At 51.3% G+C, this 20783-nt stretch overlaps 1 protein-coding gene across 1 annotated transcript in view; it reads left to right on the plus strand.

Annotated features, from left to right (window-relative positions):
* Positions 1-3199: 3199 nt before the first annotated feature.
* The window catches only part of LOC128722796 (serine protease filzig), a 32183-nt gene continuing 14599 nt past the window's right edge, over positions 3200-20783 (plus strand). Inside the window, exon 1 of the mRNA XM_053816477.1 lies at positions 3200-3299. Coding sequence (XP_053672452.1) covers positions 3200-3299 — 100 coding nt within the window. The remainder of the gene's footprint in view (positions 3300-20783) is intronic.

Genomic DNA, 20783 nt, shown 5'->3' on the forward strand with positions numbered 1-20783 from the left:
GCTGTTCTATGCCTCGAATTTACCGAGCACCACCCGCATGCGTTTCGCGATCGGAAATGCGGCACATGTGCACTTTCTCTCAAGTGCAATGGCAGCAGGCTTCGAGCTTGCCCGTCGTATGCACTGAAAAACGGTTCAATTGGGTTCGCTTTTTTTTTTCCTTCTGCCAGCAACCCGGGCGGCCTGGCCGTGTGTGCCATTTTTTTTTTGTGTTCACCATTTTCCTACCCGTCGCTCGATCGTCGTTTAGCAGGGGGCAGAAAAATCGCATTTCCCGCGCGCGCGCTGTTTATGCATACGAGATACGTGCATATATTTCTATGCCTGTAATGTGTGCATGGTTTGTTTGTTTTTTTTCTTTCCCCACATTTTGCCTCCTGCTGAACCAAAGACCCATTGTCGTAAATAAATGCCAACGAGAGCGTTCCGGACGGATTTCCTTCTGGGCAGAGGGACAGATTGGAGGAGCCAGCTCTGGCTGGGAACGAAGGCATCAATTTCCGTTCCATGTTCCTGCGCGGAGGCACCGCGTTCGACGGGAATGTCAATGCACACGCGGCTGGAAAACCGTTCCGTACGGTCGTTTAAGCCATGCAGTAAATCTCTGACCTTCATGCCACATAAAACGCAACATGAAACATGAAAGTGAGCGTTATTAGGCTTTTTTTTATGTCCCATCGATGGTGCGCCAGGTGTACCACTCGCCGCTATGGCCAGACAAGCTGAAAATGGATTTTTTCGCAAAAAGTTTCCCAAATGTCGTGTGTGAGGAGAAATAGATAAAATTGCGCATCATCAACAATTACATCGTAAATGAAAAGGAAGGAAAATCTTCCAAGGAGGAATGCGGTTTAAATTATATGTGTGCACATTTTAAATCGACACCCTTTCTCATCCCACCGAGGCGTTTGCGATGCTCGCGCGGAAAAGAAAATTCGCTCAACGCAACAAAGGAAGGGTCGATCGATCACGATCGGCAGCGGCACCTGAGCCGCAACCCGTGCGGAATCTACGCAATCCATCGACCAAATATGGGCCACTGGTACACATTATAGCGGTAAGCGGCGCAGCATACATCATCCACGCATAATAACGGCGATGATCACGATGATCGGAAGTGGCTGAACCATCGTCATAACCATTTGCCATTATCGGTGGAGAATGGCATTCTACCGTAGGGTCGAACACGCACTTGCTTCGTTTAGCGAACACGGTGGGGAAAAATTATGATGGAAAAATCACGATTATAAAGTTTTATCACTGAGTTTTTCTAGCAAACATAATGAGTGCGTTGATACATATTTACGACTATATTTATGCACGCTTCATCTCGCTAGAATGGTTGCGAATGAGCACAACCAAACCTTTACCTTAAATTAAACGCTTATAGCTCACTTTACAGCCCCCGAGCCAATTGGTGCGCTTTCGCAAATAAACACACGCAGCTCATACGAAAACATAAATTATATCACAACCACCCGGCTGGGGACCGGGGGCTTTCATGAGCTTACGACTCGTATAGCGCTCTCGAGCAGTGCCCGAGTGCGGAGAGATTCTTTTCCAGAGTTAATCCAGTGGCCTCTCGAATGAAAGCGCAGGAAAACATTCACCTGATCACCGTACACAATTCATCAGTCCCTCAAGAAAACACTCCAAGTTCACCCGGGAGTGCTTTTTTGCGTCCACCACTCGATCATCGGATAGCTTCTTGGGAGTCCTGGCAGCATCGAACGAGCATCTTCAGGTGATAGGCATTTCTTTCACCTTCACCGCGAATAAACACCTTCCGAAAGCTCTAGGGCCATCTTCAGCCAGATTCGCCGAAGCACACACCAATGGCCATGGCCCTGAGCGGGAGAGCCCTACCGAGGCCGATATCTTCTTCCAGCCCGGCTGGATCATCACTTCGATGATGTTTCAATTGCTCGCGAGGCGCGTAAAGCCCCAGAGAGCCAGCATGCCAGCGTAACGCGATCGCAGCGAGAGCTTTCTCTCGGGCGCAAAGCTCCAACGGATTCGATTATATATGTTGCGCGACCACGAGCTCCATTTTCTAGTCGTACCGCGACGACGCAACACCACGGCCACAAGCGCTGCAACGTGATCGCTTCCCGAGGTGCGTTCCCCGATCGACGAAACACCGGAGAAAGCGATCTGCCCCGGTCCGCGAGGATCGTGAGCAAGTGAGACGCGCGCGATCGAGCCAAAACGCGCGTGCGAGCGAGAGGGAGAGAGAGAGAGAGCGAGAGAGCGCAACCGGGCGCACACGCGAGAAGCGGTAAAAAGAAAGCGCGCCCGCAAACTCCGGCTCGATCCGGCGCAAAGTGGGACCCCCGAACGGTACCGACCGGGACCAACCGTGGTCATTCCAACGAAAGCCGCGCAAGAGACCGAAACAAGCGTGGAGAGAACCACACCGTTGAGCCCGGACACGCGTCGTGCGCGAGTGCTACTTTCTTTTTCGCGATCGAGGAAGAAAAACCACCCCACTTGTGCTTTTGTTTTTTTTTTTGTTTCTTGTTTTTGGTCGCGCCCGTACGAAGTGAACGCCTGCTATTCTAGGTCCTGTGTGCTTTCGCGAACCCTCCAGAACGAGACCGGTACGTGTGCGTGCGTGCGTGCGTGCGTGTGTACTCGCGGTGTGTGCGTGTACGTGTGCGAGTGTTAGGGGAGACGGACTCGGCCGGTGAACACCTGGAAAAGCCCCGATCTTGGTGCCGATCGCCAGGAAGTCAACTCGCGCGTAAGGGAAAGTTCAAGGTTCTCGCTTCCCTTACCATTGGCATCTCGGGTGAAAGTGACGCGTCGCGAGCACGCCCACAGCCTGGGTCTCCCCAACTTTTCGGGAGCAGACCAACCGCGAGGTGCGTAGAACGTCACCGAAGAACCGGATCTGGGACGTGGCCGGCCGGCTTATCGTGCCGTCGGGATCGCACCAGGCCGTCAAATTAACCCCAACCGGGAAGGGTGTGATTAGTGCCCTTTGGTGAGGGCACCCGCTCGATTTTGAGTGTCGGAATTGCCGACAAACGCGGACGGACATCAGGCTCAGGAGGAGGATCGTGATCTCGTTGGCCACTCGTGGTGGTGTGGTGCGCGCGCGCGTGTGTGTGCGAGTGTTTTTAGGCAGCCTCTCTTTAGCTTCCCGCACTCGAACACGGTGTGATAAACTCATCCGAGTCAACAGGTGCCCTTCGCGATGGCGAACCACCGGCAAACGGCCTGGATGCTGCTGCTGGTAGCGATCCTGGCCGGGACCACCGCGTCCGTAAATGGGTTAAGTTCAACAGGTGAAAGAGGTAAGGCTCTACGCTCCAAACCGGTCTCCGGTTGATCAGGTGTTTTGGGTTAGTTGGCTGTCAAGCCGTTCGCTTTCGGGTCATCTTCAAGTCGTGATCTTCGTCGGTGTGCTCGCAAAGATAAGGTCGAAAGAGGTAGCAGACAGTTCAGATCGTTGTTCCATTGACACTATCGGTCAGATCTCGAACAGGTTACGCAAGACGTGACCTACGAGATGGGTTGTAGCGAAAGCAGCGTCTCGGAGCACGACCGTAAGAGTTTCGTTTTTTGATTGTGATGTGATACGAAATCGACGAATTGATATCGATTTGAATATTTAACAGTCCCATATCCCCCAGGGGGGTGGCGAAATCATGCCCCATTGGCATGCATTTGCATTCGCATTCGATCTACCGAAGCGCCTCGGAAAGGTTAAATGTGAAAAGAGGCAAAATAATAATATGGAAACACATGAAATCCGTTGGCTTTCCATTCGATGCCAGTGGATTCATTAGCGATTTTGTGCTTCCTTACCGAATGGCTGACGCGCAAGGGATGCAAATGGCATGTGGACGTACCCTAAGCTGTGATCATATATTATTTTTAAGGAGAGTTTGATAAGCTGGAAAGCTTTCTAATTTCCCCTCATACGGGTGATTTGAATTTTGTAATTTATAGTTTTGTGTATTTGCATGGGGAGGTTTATTATGCGAGTAAATGGAAAGCTCGCATCAGCATCTTATTTAAAGGGCTTTCGCTTGTTTGTCATTAATGATCTTGATTGAAAGGAAACCCTTGGAAAATCGACTCTTATCGGGCATTACATTCTCATTACTTCACATTCAATTCTCTCCTTACATGTTCCCAAATGTTTTTATCCGTGCCACATACCGTTGTTTACTGGATAACTTTGAACATATTTAACAAACTTCAAATCAAACCCTAATATTTCAATCGAACCGTCATCGAGTTCACGCCTCATCACTGACCAGCCTCAAGCGCGAGTGAAAAAAAAAGAAGGCATAAAACATCCCCTCACCAGCGTCGGTGAAATCAAGATCTATGTCAGGAGTTAGCGGCGATCTGCCACTATTAGATCACGTCCGGCGATAGGCATCCGGCGGAATCGTTGCAGCTGAGCTGACGCCGCATGGGTGAAGCGAACGCACGACCAGCTATTAGGCTATTATACAACGATTGCGCTTTCTTCGCGCTGTCCTCGCCAATAAGGATAATTGGTGGTTCGTCTGTGCGCGCGCGCGTGTGCACGCCTCGGGGCCTAAACGCCTCCCAGTGCAAACAAGTGTGAGCCCGAGGTGGCCTCTAACGAGCCAGAGCGTAGTGTGCGAGAAAAATAGGCGAGATCACACCAGAACACCCCTTTCTGGTTGTCTCTCTCTCTCTCTCTCTCATACCCACTCGTTCAGACTCTTGCATCTTCTCCGCAATCTGCGCATAATTGATCGATGCTGCCGATCGGGTTCATCAACATCCACCGCAAAAACAGGAAGCGATCGTCCCGCGTTCGCATTTGGCCAGCTGTTTTTCTCCTTCCAGCAAGATGGCACGAGCAACCGCGCCACCCGGAAGGAGGCTATCTGGTGCCATCTAACAAGTTTTGTACGCAGCCAGGTGGGCCGGTTTCGTGCGTGCTGTTTTGCTATTATTTTTTTTTGTGTTTTTCTTAATAATATTTCCACTCCACAATTTTCCACCACCCACTCGCCCGCGTCGAACATCATGCGGCACCTCGATTCCGGTGATGGCCCGATGCTCCAGAAAACGCCACCAGCTTATTTCCCCATTCCACCCACACGCGCCCGATGTTTACGCAGCCACCGCAGGTCCGGTAATTAATCACGCGCTCATCGGTTGCGCTTTCTTTTTCGTGCCCCTCTTTTAATTATCGCCATTATTCGGATCACCTGCGTCAATTTACGTAACGGATCGCCACGCAAGGATACGGCGTGTGGAATCGGGAACCGTGCCGTGGGATTGCCCGAAAAAAAAAATCAAACCCTCGCCACTACCCACAAGCGCATGATCGATTCGGCGCAGTTTTCACGCCCTTCCGCCCATCGGCCGTGGGAAAGCCGCCCCTTTTTGGCAGGCGTGACATTAGCACGCCCCACCGCGCATTTACCGGGGTGGGCCGAACCCGCGCGAAAGATCATTTTCGCGGGTAATTGTTTGAGTTTTGATTAGAAATTGATTGAGCCAAAGTTGAGGGGTGGCGGATGGGACGGGAATGCGGGAACTCGTGCGGTGACCTAATCTGATTTTTCCCGCGTTATTCACGCGCGCTTTTCTTTACGTAATGTAGGGGAGAAAAACCTCGGTGGCCCGCCGGTGACCGGCATTCCGGAATCGAACCGTTCCGATCGGACAAAACAAAACTTACTGTTGGGTGGAAATTGACCAGGGTGTGTGTGTGAGAGAGAGAAGAAGAGAAAGAGAGAGAGAAACCCGCTGGCTTCACACACGTCACGGTTCGTGGGGAAAACTTAATCGCCTTCCAATACACGGATTGCATCGCGTTCCTTTCTCGAGCTTCCTGCTCGATTCTACGGACTTTCGTAACGGCCGTGGATCCGTGATTGGTCCGTTCCGAGGTCAGCCGGTCAATTATGCTGCCGAGCAGGGTCAAGGTTTTGCGCACCGGGGAGGCTGGAAAACTCCCGGGAGCTCGCTTTTATCCTCACGGTGGGCCCTTTTTTTTTTTCTTTTGGGCGTGAGAACAGTAGCCCTCGATCCCACTTCACCGTAAGTGCCGAAAATGGACCCCAGATTCTTTACAGATAGCTTCCTCGCCACCTTTCCACCCCCGCTCATCGAAACCACCCGCTCAGTGCATTGGTTTCGCTTGCCTGGCTCGAATAATATCCACACATTTTTCCATCGATTTCCCTGCCGCGCGCCGGCCAGTCGGGAGCCCAGCCGCGCCCTACAGGCGCGAATCCGTAAGAAGCCACCCGAAAAGTAGGTCTCGGTGTCGAGTTGAAAACATTCCCCCACCCCCCGCACTACTCTCCCCATCCCACCCACTCGGCATCAACCCCCGCCGGCTTTGGGGCTGTTTTCCTTTCACGGCGCTTTTTCCCGTGCTTTTTTTCTTCGCCTTCTTCGGTGCACGATCGATGGATGGCATGCTTCTCTATTTTTTTTTTTTCGTTAGTCGAGCGCCATCGTCGCGCCCGAAATGGCACAAATCATTTGAAATTAAGATACGGAGGAATTGGGAAGTTCGTGCCTGGCGTCGGTAATTTTTGCCAGTCAATGGGGTGGCTTTGAAGCAGCTCATTTCTCACTCTCTCTCCCGCTTCTCGAGCGCTGTCCATTTGCCTCCATTCCATCGATCGCTTACTTTTTTTTCCAGCCCCCTTTTTGACGCGATTGCTTTGGGACGCGCACCGATCGGGACGCGCACGCCCAGATGGGAACGAGTGGCACTTTCGCGCGCCAACGAGAAGCGAATCAGCACGGGGGGATGGAAATCTATCAACAGCTGATGCAAATGCGATTTGCACGGATCCCAGGAGGGTTGGTGAGAGAGAGAGAGAGAGTAGTGGCAACGAGGGTAACCAGCGCAGTCGCGACCGGAATGCGGCACTCGTTAGGCTTTTTAATTAAAATTCCCCTCGACGGTGGAAATCGGCAAGGAAAGATCGAACCAATGGACCAATGGAAGATGCGTTCCATTTTTCCTTTGGTTGTATGATTGTGGTTTGGCGTTTTTTTTTTTGTTTGCCCCTCCCAAACTCTCTTATCGCCATGATCACTTTGTTCGTTTGGTCACAAACTAGCCAAAAACGATAGCTAATTTCACACCCCGAAGCACGTTAATGGTTGATTGTAAATGTGTCCAAATCGGAAACCGGCGGACCGGCGGGCTCAAATAAAATGAAATTGACCGAAAACGAGCGATTTTCCGTGCCACCGTTCCGATCCATTGTGACCGGTGAAAGGTTTCGACCGCTGCAATCGGTTCGACATACGGCATAAGCATTGAACGCACCATTTTTCGACCATAAACAATAACCACCGGATAATACAGAAATTACTGGCTCGTCGTCCATCAATTAAAAACCCCAGCCCCAGCCCGGTGGGTCTCAATAAGGCACGCATCGCGATCGTTGTTTCTATTCAGGGGCGGAAAACCCAAGCTGATTACGGTCGTTCGTCGTGCGCTCATCAATCATGGGCCTTTTGGCTTTTTCCCAGGCACATTGAACGGGCCTAATCTCGCGACGATCCTTTAAAGCAACGCCCCGTGGAAACGGAACGATCACACGACCTAGCGCCTTGGCGCTCCGTGACCGGCGGCAAAGACGATAAGCTCGCGCGATAAATCATCACAATCGAGTGAAAACTCAATCGCGACCAATTGAGAAGGCCCCCTTTCGGCGCACCTTCGGAAGACAATGGAGATCGGTGGAAAGCCGACGCTGGAAGTCACACTCGCCCGCCCCTAACGAGCCACGATCACGCCAAAATGGTCGGCGAAACCCGACCCGACCACCATCATAAATCATTCATCGATAAATCATCCAACCGGGATTTCCACCTTCCATCGAGCGGGCTCGATAAATGAGTCACTGATTACCCTACTTAGCGGGGGCCCATTTTCACCGTGGCTCTAATCGCTCTCGCTCGTTCACCGCCAAATGAAGCCGTAACTGTCAACGGGTCCGTCCGATCCGTCCGATCCGTCCAATCGATCGATCCAGAGAGCCAGAGGTTCCAGAGACGGCTTGGCACGGGATCTGGGTCGGCCGGTGACCGTTTCCTTGCGAACGAGTTCTTATCAACCCCCCCGGTGCACCGTTAGGCCAGGCCGGGAATGCATCTACTGTTAGAATTCCGCGCCACCGGGCTTCGGCTTCCTGGCGCTGGGTCCAAGCCCTAAGCCGCTCCCGAAAGGATGTTATCAATTAGCGTGCGGCGGTTACTCAACCGGCTCTTACGCGGGCCGGATATTACGCAACCGTAGCCCGACAGGCGCATCCCACGGACGAACGCCGTTAAGATCCACCCGAGGGCTTGGCCGCGGGCTATTTCCGCAACTTGTCACATGGCGTGGTTGGCATGTCGCCTGTTTGGCTCCACAGGGGAAGGAATTAACACCGCGAATTACAACGGTACAAAACCGCACCGCCCGAGATGTAACCACACTTGATTGGAGCCAGCTGCGTCCCTGTTGGGGGGAATTATCCTTTCGTGTGAATCGCGTGAGCCTGCTTTGTGACGCAGGCGTTGGCGAATGAGGGGGATTTTCTTCGAAAACTTTTGCGCAAACGAGCGATTCATCTCCCGTGCCCAGCGGCGACCATTTACCATTTGTGGGGAGGGTGAAAATGAATCCTCGTGGCGTAAATAATTCATTAAGGATGTGCTATGACGCATGGTTTCGGAGAACAGATCAATGATGTGGGAAGGATTACTCATTTATGTCAACGTTTAACGCCAGGAGACTGTTTAAATACTGTACCATCTAATTTGTGAACAACCTTAATCCGGATCGATGAAATAAATGCCGGATTAAAATTAAAAAAATCCGGCTACTTGTTCTATGTACGCCAGTTACTATGGCAACAGTTTTCAATGACGTCACCAAGGGTTCACTTCATGACGCGAATCGAGCATCAGATTTCTTGCAAATGTTTTCAAGTAACTGATGTTCAAATTGATTTACTGATTTAAATTGAATTAAGACGCAGCTCCACCAAAGGACTAGTCAATGATAATGCTTTTCCATCGTACCCTGAAGCCTTGTTTTCCCACGCTCCAGCTCCATTAGGCGCCCAAGCCACGTGCGCCGTGACTCTCTCTCTCTCTCTCTCTTTCTCTCTCTTTCACAATCAGTTGAATGCTTGGTACTCCGTACGAGCGAATGTTTCAGTTTGATTTAGTGTTTATTGAATTTCGTTTCGGGCTGACCCTTTCACACCACCGCAAACCCCGTGCTGCCCTTCTGCCCGGTGCATTCATTCCGCGATGCGTCGCCAACGGACGCAAAAACAAATGGACAGCCAGACGAGTCAGGCTCTGACCCCCCACTCCCACCAAACCCAATCCCAATTCTCTCCCCCCTGGTGGTGCACACTCACTCAACTTTCTATCCGCTAATATGCTACCATTGTGAAGTGTACCGACAGTCCGAGCCGGCGGTGCAGCGGGTGAATCGAAAACGCGCCTCCATTCAGAAGCCACAGCCGGCAGCTCAACGCGACTTCACTTTCACATTTTACACCCGGTCCTGGGAGGGTAAAGGAGGAGAGGAAGTGTGGGTTGGAGGGAATGGAAATGCCGTGTCCATCGTCGTTGAATTCGCCGTCCGTCCGGTGCTGAAGGAGCTGAAATAATGCACAGGCAAAAAGGAACGATCAAAGGCGCTCGAGGAAAACCCACCGGTTGAGTGGTGGATTTGGTCAAACCTTGGGATACGAGGGGGTGATTTAGCGAGAAAGGGACGATCGCGAACCTTACCGGAACCCACCGAGACACTCGTGACAGTCATCTGTGTAAGTGCGGCTTGATAAACATATATTTAACTCACTTTCATCGTTCTCCTATTGACACTGAAAGCCGTTCACTTTGACGGCGCGCGAACCAAGCGGACGTGGTAGAAAGCCACCGCGGTTTGGTTTGGCTTGGTTTGGCGGCAATGGGGGATGGTAAAAATTGTCCAGAGGATTTACCCCAAAACCCTCGTCACACACGATTAGCCTCCCCAACCTATCCTTGGGCCAGTTCGGATGGGCGAATGGTTTGATTTCACGCGACATGTGACCCACGGTTGGTTGACATACGTCATCTTCTGCCTTGTCGGTGCGGGATTCCGGTGGGGGCCAGGAGTACCCCCACCCGTGAAGTGAAAGCCCTCCTCCTTCCCACCCACCTACAAAGCCACCCTGCGACGCATTTGGCACGGACCAAAATTGGCTCGCGCGCGCAGGAAATCGATATACGCCCGGGCCGAGCTCGGGGAACATAAAATCGGTAACAATAGAATGTAGCCACGCCAGCCAGCCCGGGCATCCGGATCCGGTTTCAATGGCAGGATTGTTGTGTCGCCGAGCGTTGCTGCCTTCTTTTTTTGGTTCCTGCCGCTGTTGCAGTAAGTTGCGTCTCCCGGGAAGCGCTTAGGTGATGAGGATTTCGTTTAATTTAATATGCCAACTAAATTATGCATCGTCCTGTGGCGACGCTTTCGGATGCGAGCGTTTTGGGGTGGTTTTTTTGCGCTGCGAAGCGGAGAAACACAGGACGAATCGAGAAATGGCTCCAGATGGGCTTATTTTCTTTTCTTTTCTTTTTTTTTGGCTTGTTTTTTTGAGCGTTTCGCAATTCCGTGCGCCTCAAGGGGGGCTTATATTGGCGGTTTAGGAGAGTCAGCTTGGATTGAGTGTGATTGAATTTGTGGGTTTTGAACAGTCATTCGTATGAGAGGATATTTTTTTGTTTGCAAATTTGCAACTAATGCACTTGCCTCATCCTTGGAGAGGACATTTCAATACCCTGCATAGCACTTTGAAAGAAAGCAACTCATAAAAATACAACTCATCCACTCTGAGTGGCATAAATAATGTATTTCTGTAACGTACAGTGCAACATTACATCGCGATACAGTTTCGTCAATCACAAACACACAGTCCCACTGCGATGTGGAGCACAGCTTTCCTTCTTGGCTCGCCGGTTCTGTGTTCTCCTTTTTGCTGGTAATCAACCCAACACCAACCTCACCGGGGCCACGTTCTAGCCGACTTTGAGTGCGCTAATTCGTGAAATAATAACATCTAATTGTAGCCCGTGGAGGATTCACCGCCGCAATCACGGGCGAGACTAGCGGGACCCCGGGAGAAGCTCCCGGAAAGAACCCACCGTTCAGAATTCTCCCGCCCAAAGGAGCGAGAAAGAAAACGAGAAAGAGTGAGAGAGAGAGAGTGTTCTCCATCGAGGGTAAAAACAGCACACGCGGATGGGCTGCCGTGTGCCAAACGGGTGCGAGGTCAAATACCTTCTAACGGCCTCCTGCGCCCCAGGACGGGACTTTAGCCCACGCTCCCCTCCCCCCCGGGAGGAGGCAAAAAAGGTCCGTGTTCGGTTGGGAGGGATTTTTTTGTTTGCTTCCGCCTGTTGGTTTGTTTCTAGCGAATCAAAAACGCTAGCCCGTCCGTTGGGCGAAAATAATAACAACAAAAAAAAAACAAACCACGCGTGAATCCGCTTTATTATTATTAGACGCCCCGGCTGGACGCCCAATCAATCCCGAGCCGGATAATGGGCGCGTGGTTGGGTGGGAGCGGCACAAGAGAAAAAAAAAAGCTCACCCCCTTTGAAAACGGATCGCCTTCCAATTCGGCCGCTTTTTGAGTGATGCTTCCCAGTAGGCAGTACGGTGGCTTCGGATCCGCATGTAGAATGAGGAGGAGGACGCTGATTTGGCTCTTTTTCTTGGCCATTTGTTTTTCTTCCTCTGCCTCTTTTCGCCCACCACCGGTATGCAAATATGTCCACTTTTACTTTTCGTGCCAAACTATCGCACAAGTGCGAACCAGTACGTTGCTTTTCTTTTGCTGTTAGTTTTTTTTTATTTTTGCGCATCGCCCAGAAACCACCCTACGCCCATTTGTCACCATCAAGCATGTGTGAAGTGAAGTACAAAGAGAAAGAAAAAGATTGAAACCCAGACAGAGAGAGTGAGAGAAGGAAGAGAAAATCACACATGAAAACAAATAATAATGGAACGAACGAAGGAAAAAAAAATCTGACGAATCTAGCATAAATTCCACCGTGCATCGCCAATGAAGAGAAAGCGTCCGTATCGGTGCTTCCGTTGGGTGGGTTCGAAAATCGACAACGGCCACCCTGTGCAATGGCGGCTGCCAGCAGATCGATTTTCCACCCGGCCCGTGGTGTAGTGATAGCGATAGCGCACGACCCAGCCCTCAGTTAATCGGGTTTAATCCAATCCGTCCGTTTAGCCAACGAGCACCGGGAAACTCGGGATTGCATCGCGTCACGCTTTTTCCACCCACCCACATTTCGTGTGGCGCCCATTTCCCACCGGCGAGTGGTGGGGAACTTTCCATTCTTAAAGCGGTGCCGTTGCGATGAGCGAGCTCAATTTCCTCCGATCGATGGTTCCGATCGTTTCCTTAAACGGGCAACCGGATGGACACACACGCGAGCACATAACCCCACATTCGAGATAGATGCACTTGTGGTGGCGATAGGAAATGGCCGTGTATTGGGTGGAAAATCCAATACCTACTCACACAGAAAATTTGGAAGCATTATTAAGGCGTAATTCCGAAACACGCGCGGCTCCGACTAACGACCTGACCAACGTTGACGCAAGGGCTCAAGCCGTCCGTCGTATCGTGGTGATTCGGTTTCGATTTCTTTTCCATTGGTTCAAAGCCCACCGGCCAGCCGAGGTGACGGCGAATTGCGCCCAAATTTTTGCCGAAGTCAATGGCCAAAAATTACCCCAAACCTCCACCATGTGACCAACCAGGGTGGTTCCGGTGGAAAGTGAAAACTCCGGTCTGGCCGGTTATTTATGGCGTGCCGAACGGGGGGTTCTTTTTTATTGCGTTGCCTTGTTTCCTTGTTTTCGGCGCAACAAGCACTGGCATTTCGCGATAATAGGCCGCCAGTCGGTGAGCTCATCTTCCGACCGGTGTCAACGCACTCGCGGGCCAGTTCCGTGATCCTTATTTTTTTTTGCTGCCCTCCTGCTCTCCTGACAATAAAACCCAACTTGTTGTGCTCGAAAATGGGGGCTTTTTTTTCCACCACTTGTTTGTTCTCATCTGCCCTCCTTCAAAACCTGTCTGCGCCCATGGCGCACCGACGTGAAAGGCGCCAGGAAGTGATGGAGAAATTTTCCCATAATTATCGAAAGCCACCACTCGGTGGGGGTAATTTAAGTGACATAAAACGATTCAGGATTAAGTGGATAAACGCATGGGGTTCGGTGCATTGAACTCGCTAACCAGTGGACCGGTTGTCCAACACGAAACATTGATTATCAACCTAGACAAGGCAACGCACCCCTTGTCGAGGACCATGTCACCCCAATGGAAAGGGATATCGTACCCAAATCCTGCACAAGATCCTCACGAGATACCACCCGATGCGGTGGTGGACCAAATGTCGATCGAAATCACCGTGGCTCGAGTGAAACCGGTTCGTTCTCGATCACGAACAACGGGCGTGTGTTTCGTGAATGTCCTGCTTCCCTGCGAGTGCACGCCGTTTTTCACGCACCGAGGAGAAAGTTGTACACAAGCGAGCGAGTAGGCCATGACTTGGCTTTAAAGCCCGAGTGCTTTCCGGTGACTAATGCGCTGCCGCGTAACGCAAACGCAAACGCAAACGCAATGTTTTACCTCCGCTTTCCTTCGTCGGCTGACTCGAGGTGTCCGAAAGGAATTCATCCGGCAGTGATGTTTCGTTTTCTTGCTCTTCATTTTCCCATCCGCCATCCTGTACGGGACGGATGCGCGTGTACGCGAGGCTTATCGGGAACTGGGAAGCAGACCAGAAATGGCCTTCAAAACGAGAAAACGAAAAAAAAAACAGACACACAACGTGAAACAAATCGAGGCCTGGGGTTGGATGTAACCCAGAATAGCGAGAGAGCGAGAGAACCGGTCAAGGAAGGGACCGGACCCTTGCCGATGCCGTGGACCGAGAATGCCCCGATACCGATGGCTTTACGATGGCCGTTCCGAAAGCTACGTTGGTTTATTGTTTCCAGTCCTGCGATGCTGCGCTTTACGACGCCCGTTCGAAACTCGCCCACGGTATGCGTGCGGCTGTGTTTTGGTGGTGAACAAAGCAAAACCCTGCAGTTGGGCTGGCGGTGAAAAGAAAACCCTCCCCGAAGAACGTGAGATTATACAACTTTATCGCTTTCGATTCTTGTCCTCCCCCGGGCGTGGCATTCCTGGCGTGATCGATAATGAACGTTCCACTTCCACTGCCCGGAGAAGGTGAAATCGATCATGAAACTGGGCGCCTTCCTGGCCGATGACGCAGACGTTTTGTGTTGCTTCAAACAACACCTCACGAGTGCATGCGAGATGTTGATTGTTTTCGTGGACGGTGCGAGTACGTGCCCTTTTTTTTCTCTCCATCAAACCGATACTAATGATGGGTTCGCCCGACGGTGGAAGCGTCGATTAATTTCCCTTTCATTTTTCTTCCCGTCCGAAGGAGAGCATAAAAGAACGCACGCCTTTGAAGCTCGTCGCAGCGCATCGCTTTCCCGTGCCATTTTGTCACAGATCTCCGGTGGATCGTAAACGAAACTCGCGAACACAACTGCACCCGGGGGCGCGTTTGCCAGCTGCTTCACTTCACTAACCTACATCACACCGGCAGCCGGATGACCGAAATCATAAACCGTCAAATCCATCCGCGGGGTCGTGAATTTTCGTGGAAAACGTGTAGACGAAAACGACACGACACACATAAGCGGGAGACTTGAAAACCCTTCAAAACAGAACGCAAACACGCAAAGCCCCCGTCATAAAAAACGTCCCGTCTCGTCTCGACTCGCTGGCTCGCCCTGACCGGCTTGGTTAGGAAACCGGAAAGCATCCGGGCCTATTTTTTTTGGTCGAAAAACACGGTCTCACGTGATGCCGCCTGGCATAGTTTGTCATTCCGCAAGCGCAGCCCGACTGGTGGGTGATTTTATGGGTCCCCACGCCATTGGCCACTTACGCGCCGCGGCCACGGTCGGGAAAACGGTCTGGACCGCTCGGCTTGACGGTCTCGGTCACAACCCCACGGGTCGAGGTCGAAGAAACGCTTCTGGGTGGCATAAAACATTTAATGGTCCCCAACATGGTCGCATTTTTGGCACTAGTTTTCCCTACAGCTCGTGATTGCACCATGGTCGGTTTTTCTTTTTTGTTTTGTTCTGTTTCATTTTCTTTTTCACCACCGGCGTTGGGGTTTTTTTTTCCCAGCGCCATCGTGGATGAACCGTACGCGAAACTCGTGATGGTTGGCGCTAAGCCAACCAGCCAACTCCCAGTAACGAGGCCGTAAAATGCAATCATTCTCATCGATAATCGCGCGCGTGAATTACTGTCACGCTGTTTGGGAGGGGTTGCCGTGGAAAACACCACACTTGATACCGGACTTACCGGCTGTTTCTCGGAAGCGGAACAAATTAACGGGCCATCGTCCCGGTTCGATACGAAATCGGAACACCACCGCCGAAAGCTGATCAATTTTAAACACCATTCTAATTAATGAATGGCATTTTTATGATTTTCAACCATTAAAGAAAAACCTACCCCCATTTCTGGGAACGAACTCTCGCCCCAACGAAATGAGATTTGTAAGCCCAATTGATTGCTTTTAATCGCGCGTGCGGGATTAAGAGAGACCGGTGCACCGGTTCATCATTCGAGTACCGGCATCGATCGGGAAGGGAAATCTAAAGCAAACAGTGAGCAACTAGGCCATCCAGGCTTGCCTATTACTGATCACTTGGTGGAGCTTTCGATCTGCCCGGAGCCCATTCTTTAAGCCCTTCGCCTCGGAACGAAGCGATTTACTTTTCCCGGGCATCCCCGCGCTGGGTTCGGTTCGAATGCGCACAAATTTTCACGCCACCGCACGCCCGAAAGTGAAGTCAATGCAGTCAATGCTCCTGCGCCGGTTCGTGCGGATTGTTCTTCCGTGCTCCCGTTTGAACGCTTTCTAACGCCGAAAGGAAAAACCCTAACCCCACTGGGTAGGCCCCATTCTGGGACACCTGGGTGGCTAGTGGGCTGGGTGAAAAAATGGCGTTCCGGTTGGGTGGTTTTCCGCAAGGCGCTTTCCACCCGGTTTTGCTTTCATTTCGGATCGGTTCTTACCCGTGCGTGTTTGGTTTTCCATTCCGTGACCAGCTCGGGTTCGTGCTGGGCTTCTTTCCAATCGAACGGCAAATTATGCAAATCATTTATTGTGACAACTTTCATCCCCATCCGCTCGGTTTGGTGCACCTACCGGTGGGATCCTTCACAGTGCAGGGAGTGCGTCGTTTTTTTTTTTCCCCCGGCATCCGGCCCAAAATGTTGATTCGGTTCGTTGAAAACGCAAAATAAATACCGCTTCCACCGTGAGCGGGGAATTGTTTTTCCAGCCAAACGGAGCGATCGTAAAATTAGCAAACCGGCCGAATTTCCGTCTCTTTATGGGGGGGGGGGTTTGCTATTTTTGGAAAATTACACCCATTTACCTCGGAGCCGACCGGGGGCTTATCTGGCGAGAGGGAAAGTTTCTTCTCGCGTGGATCGGCCAAACGGTGGCAGCAGCAACGCAAAAAACTTTTAATTACGTACGTTTTCCCGCTCGTCACCGCTCGTTCACCCTGGTGTGTCCGGTGGGCGTAAAAGGGCAACAATTATAAAGAGCTTGCGGTGATTTGCCTGCTTGTTTTTTTTTTTTCGTTCTCCGACCGTCACGTCCGTACCCTCAATTTGCATTTCAATCTCGGTACCGAAAAACGATATCCTGCGAGCGGAAACCAAAAAAAAAAACAAACAAACGAGGTATATTTTTGGCCGTCGTGATTTTTGTTTTCCCAAACTCTTCCAACGGTCCAAGTGATCAGTTTCTCACCGTTCGTTCAACGACCTGCGCGTCATAATCAGCCGAACGGGAATTCATTATCTGCCAGCTTTTCTTCGTCCATTTAAAATTGTCTCACAGGCAGGCGGTTGGAAAAAAAAACTCTCCCCCGATTAACGCCCCGCTAGACCGTCATAAACCAATTCCCACCAAGCGCAACCCCGATCGAGCATCGATGTTTGCTTAGCTAAAATAAAAAGTCCTACCAGTGCTACTGGCACTTTGAGACCGGCAATCCGCACGCTTATAATCACTGAAATACGACAGCGAAATCGCTCATAACGGAACATGGAGTGCACGAGTCGTAAAAGGATGACCTCCGCACAAACGGGCGGACAGTTTACGAGCGATGTGCTATAAATAAGACGTTGTAAAAGCCAACGCGGCAGCTTTGCAATCGATAGTCCTACCCGTTTCGCAAAGTTTGGCGGGCTTTTGGGTAGGCTGTTGTTATATTTTGAACGATAAAACGGCCCCAAACGGGCGTATCGATTCGCGTTTATGAGCGAGTAGCTGTGCATCACCGATCTGGCTGATGTTACGTGGGGTTTCGAATGCATAAGCAAACATTTCATAACGAACGGTAGCATGCATAATTAGCTCAACGAATGTTTGAACGTTCTATTATCATTCAAACACTAATCTTACGTGTTGTTGTTGTTTTTTCCTCCACTTTCAGGTAAGACCGCTTCGCTTGAACGTACAAACAATGGATTGCAGTCAGCTTCAAAGCAAAGGGCACTGATCATCCCTGCCGTGAGGTAACATGTTGCAACGGGTTCCACAAATGTTGCCACCCTTCTCAGGAATAGATTCCTCGAGCCACAAGCTGAATATGAATCGCATTCTCAAGCACCGCCCTAACGATCGTTTGTCTCTCGACACGCAACGCATCGCGCTGGAAACCTTTGAAGTAGCTATCCCCCAACCAAGCGCGTCTGCAAGCGAACCCAAGAATATGACGATAATTTAAATGGACAACGAGTCGGAAGCCCTTCACGGTGCGTTCTCGAGCAAAAGGGACGACCAAGGGACGACCAAGAACGAGCCTTAGATGGGTATTCATTACCCATCGTTGGCAAACACGTCCAGAACCGCTGCAACGGGTGCAATCAATCACGTCCGGTCGCGTCCCGATGCGGATGCAAACCCCCATGCGATCAGCTCCAGGTCCACCTTAACACTGCGTGCGCGGAATACTCCCGCGTTGTTTGTCGCGCAAAGAACCCTTCGCGCAAACGCATTCGCTAGCGCACTTGCGCCACCCATCCAACTGGCCAACATGTCCCACATTGGGCCGGACAAAAAACCGGGTGGAGGAATCCAGGACATAACGGGAATAACGAGTCGGGGTGAGCCGACACCCAGCGCGTGTACGCGTGTTAGTGCCCGGTTGCAGCGAGGCTCGCGATCGCGCGCGCACACACACACACGGTACGTGCACACGTTGCCACCCTTTTTCCTTGGTGGCGCATCTTGCTCAACTCACCCCCATCCATTGGGGGCATGCGTTGTTGAGCGGTTTGACAAACTGGCACCTTCAAGGCACCCACAACGCCCTGTGTGAGCCAACCTTTGGGTGAAAAACAAAAAGGGGCAGCAGCAGCAAGAACCGAGGGTGGATCGGTTTCGAAAACGAAATCCGTTGCGGGAAGTCGTCGGCCCGAAACGGAGGTTGTTGTTCGCACGAGCGCCCTCATCTGGTGCGGTTAATTTACATACCGGCGAACCGGAGTGGCCGATTATGGTTCTCGCGCGAGGCGAGAAAACTGGGAGGTGAAAAAACAGTAAAAAAAAAACAACCCTCCACGCCGTGCTTTTGCGAAAGGAAACCGAAGATCGTTCTTGATCACGCTTTTTTTTGGGATTTTGGGGGGAGGAGGGATTGTTTGTTCTGCAGCGATTGCAAGCATCCGGCCACGGGATCGGGCATTTTCCTCCCGGGTGTGATTCAGAATCGGGTCAAGCTTTTCCACTCGAGCGGGATGATTTGTCGGAAATGGGCATTTTAGTTTTTTATTTGTTTTTTCTATCGTTAAATTACACCCCAGTGGTTCTCGCGCGCGGCCACCGATTGCGCCTCTATTAATAGACCCTGTTCTGTACCGTTTTATTCATTTGTCGGTAATCATTGCAAGCTGCCAGGCTTTATGCCGTTTCACGCGCGCATCCCCCCCCCTAAAAAGGGGTGGTTTAAACAACGCGCAGCATGCGTGCTCCCTTCGAAGCCACCAATTGCCTATATTCGCTTGGCTCCCTGGGAGAGCCACCTGATCGGTCGCTTTCTTTCCGATATGTCATCAAATTCCCGTTTCAATTCCGGGCTATTCACTTTCAGCCCCACCGGTGGGCTCGCAGTGGAAGGTTGACCTAGAAAACGAGAAAAAAAAAATGGCCCCCCAAAATCGTACACCACACGAGTGGCGTCAGAGGGTCGTCTCTATAATTTCTAATTCACGCCAAAACCCGCTCATTTTTGCCCCACCATCCCAACCCCTTTTCAAACGAAAATGGCAGGTGGAGGGATGAGCTGGTGCAAATTATCACCACCCCTGATCACGCGCCATCGCCCCCGTCCCCACCCCCGTTCTCGGGTGGCCTACTTCGATTGGAGGTTTGGATTTTTTTGTTTGCTGCATTTGCTTTCGAGGAATTATCATAGAATCTGGTTCTAGGCTTATGGAACGGTAATCGCACACCACCGTCCCGTATCAATTCGTGTCTGTTCGTTGCGTTCTAGGTTTTTCGAAGGGTAGCAGAAGGGATGCCCGAGCCGCACTTTGGTGTGAAACGGTTTTCAGCATAATTTTCTCAAAACTTTAGCTCATTAAGGCCACCTGGATGCTGGATGCGAGCGAAATGAAAGAACGCGCAGATAACGCGCGGGAAGAGAAGCAAATCGTTTGGGGCCCTAAGAGCACTCGCTAGGATTTCTTCACTCTGTGCTGTTTTTCATTCAAGTTCTCGAAGCTTGGACGGCAACGAAAAAAAAAAAACAACCACCAAACAAACGCATATTATGCATGCTCGCGCGATCGTACACCGATCGCGAACAGGAACAGTTAGCCCTTGGTGGCCACTTTCGACGCGCTTGCCGGAAGAACAGCTTGCCGCTCGTTCACATCGTTTAGATGTACGATCGGGCGGGCGAGTTATGGCGAAAAAATGTTCCACCCCAGCGGCCATATTTCCCACGTCCGCGCGCGGGTTGCGTTACTAAATGCAGCAATTTGCGAGGTGCGAGTGCGGTGTTAATGATGTGTGAACCTTCCGCCGCTGCGAGTTGATCGCTTCATAATGGGCGAAAGATTTGCAGAAAAATCAAACGGAAAAAGGGCTGCGAGAATTTACCTCGCAAAAAGCACCGACGAAAACGCCAGCGATCAAACGGGCGTCCGATCGAGAGCCCGATCGATTGATCGTGCGAAATGCCGTTTCACCTGCATCGGCTGCCCCGACAGTTTATAGTCCATCGGGCAATACCGCTATCCCCCGACTCGCCTCTAGCGGGATGCGCTAGAAGACGCAAAAGAACAAAACAACAACATCAAAAAAACAGCATAAAAATAATAAGTCAAAAGCTCCGAAAGTGCTCCCCAAACCAACCCGAGCCGTTCTGTGCAATCAGGCAATCGATGGTTATCTAGCAGGAACGTACCTTTGGCTATTTGAGGCCAACGGATACCGTTGTGATAACACTACGCTCTAGAATAACATCGCTATCCACCGGTGAAGGAGAAAAGAATTCCAAAAGCTCTCGCCCGGCCTCAGTCCCGAACCGTGACCCAGAAACGATCGACAGGTCCCGGCAGCCGGGCAGCGCAGGGCAACCAGGAACTGGGTCACTGGTTGGAAGTGGC

Source organism: Anopheles nili, chromosome 3 (genome assembly GCF_943737925.1).
Source record: "Anopheles nili chromosome 3, idAnoNiliSN_F5_01, whole genome shotgun sequence".
Taxonomy (NCBI): domain Eukaryota; kingdom Metazoa; phylum Arthropoda; class Insecta; order Diptera; family Culicidae; genus Anopheles; species Anopheles nili.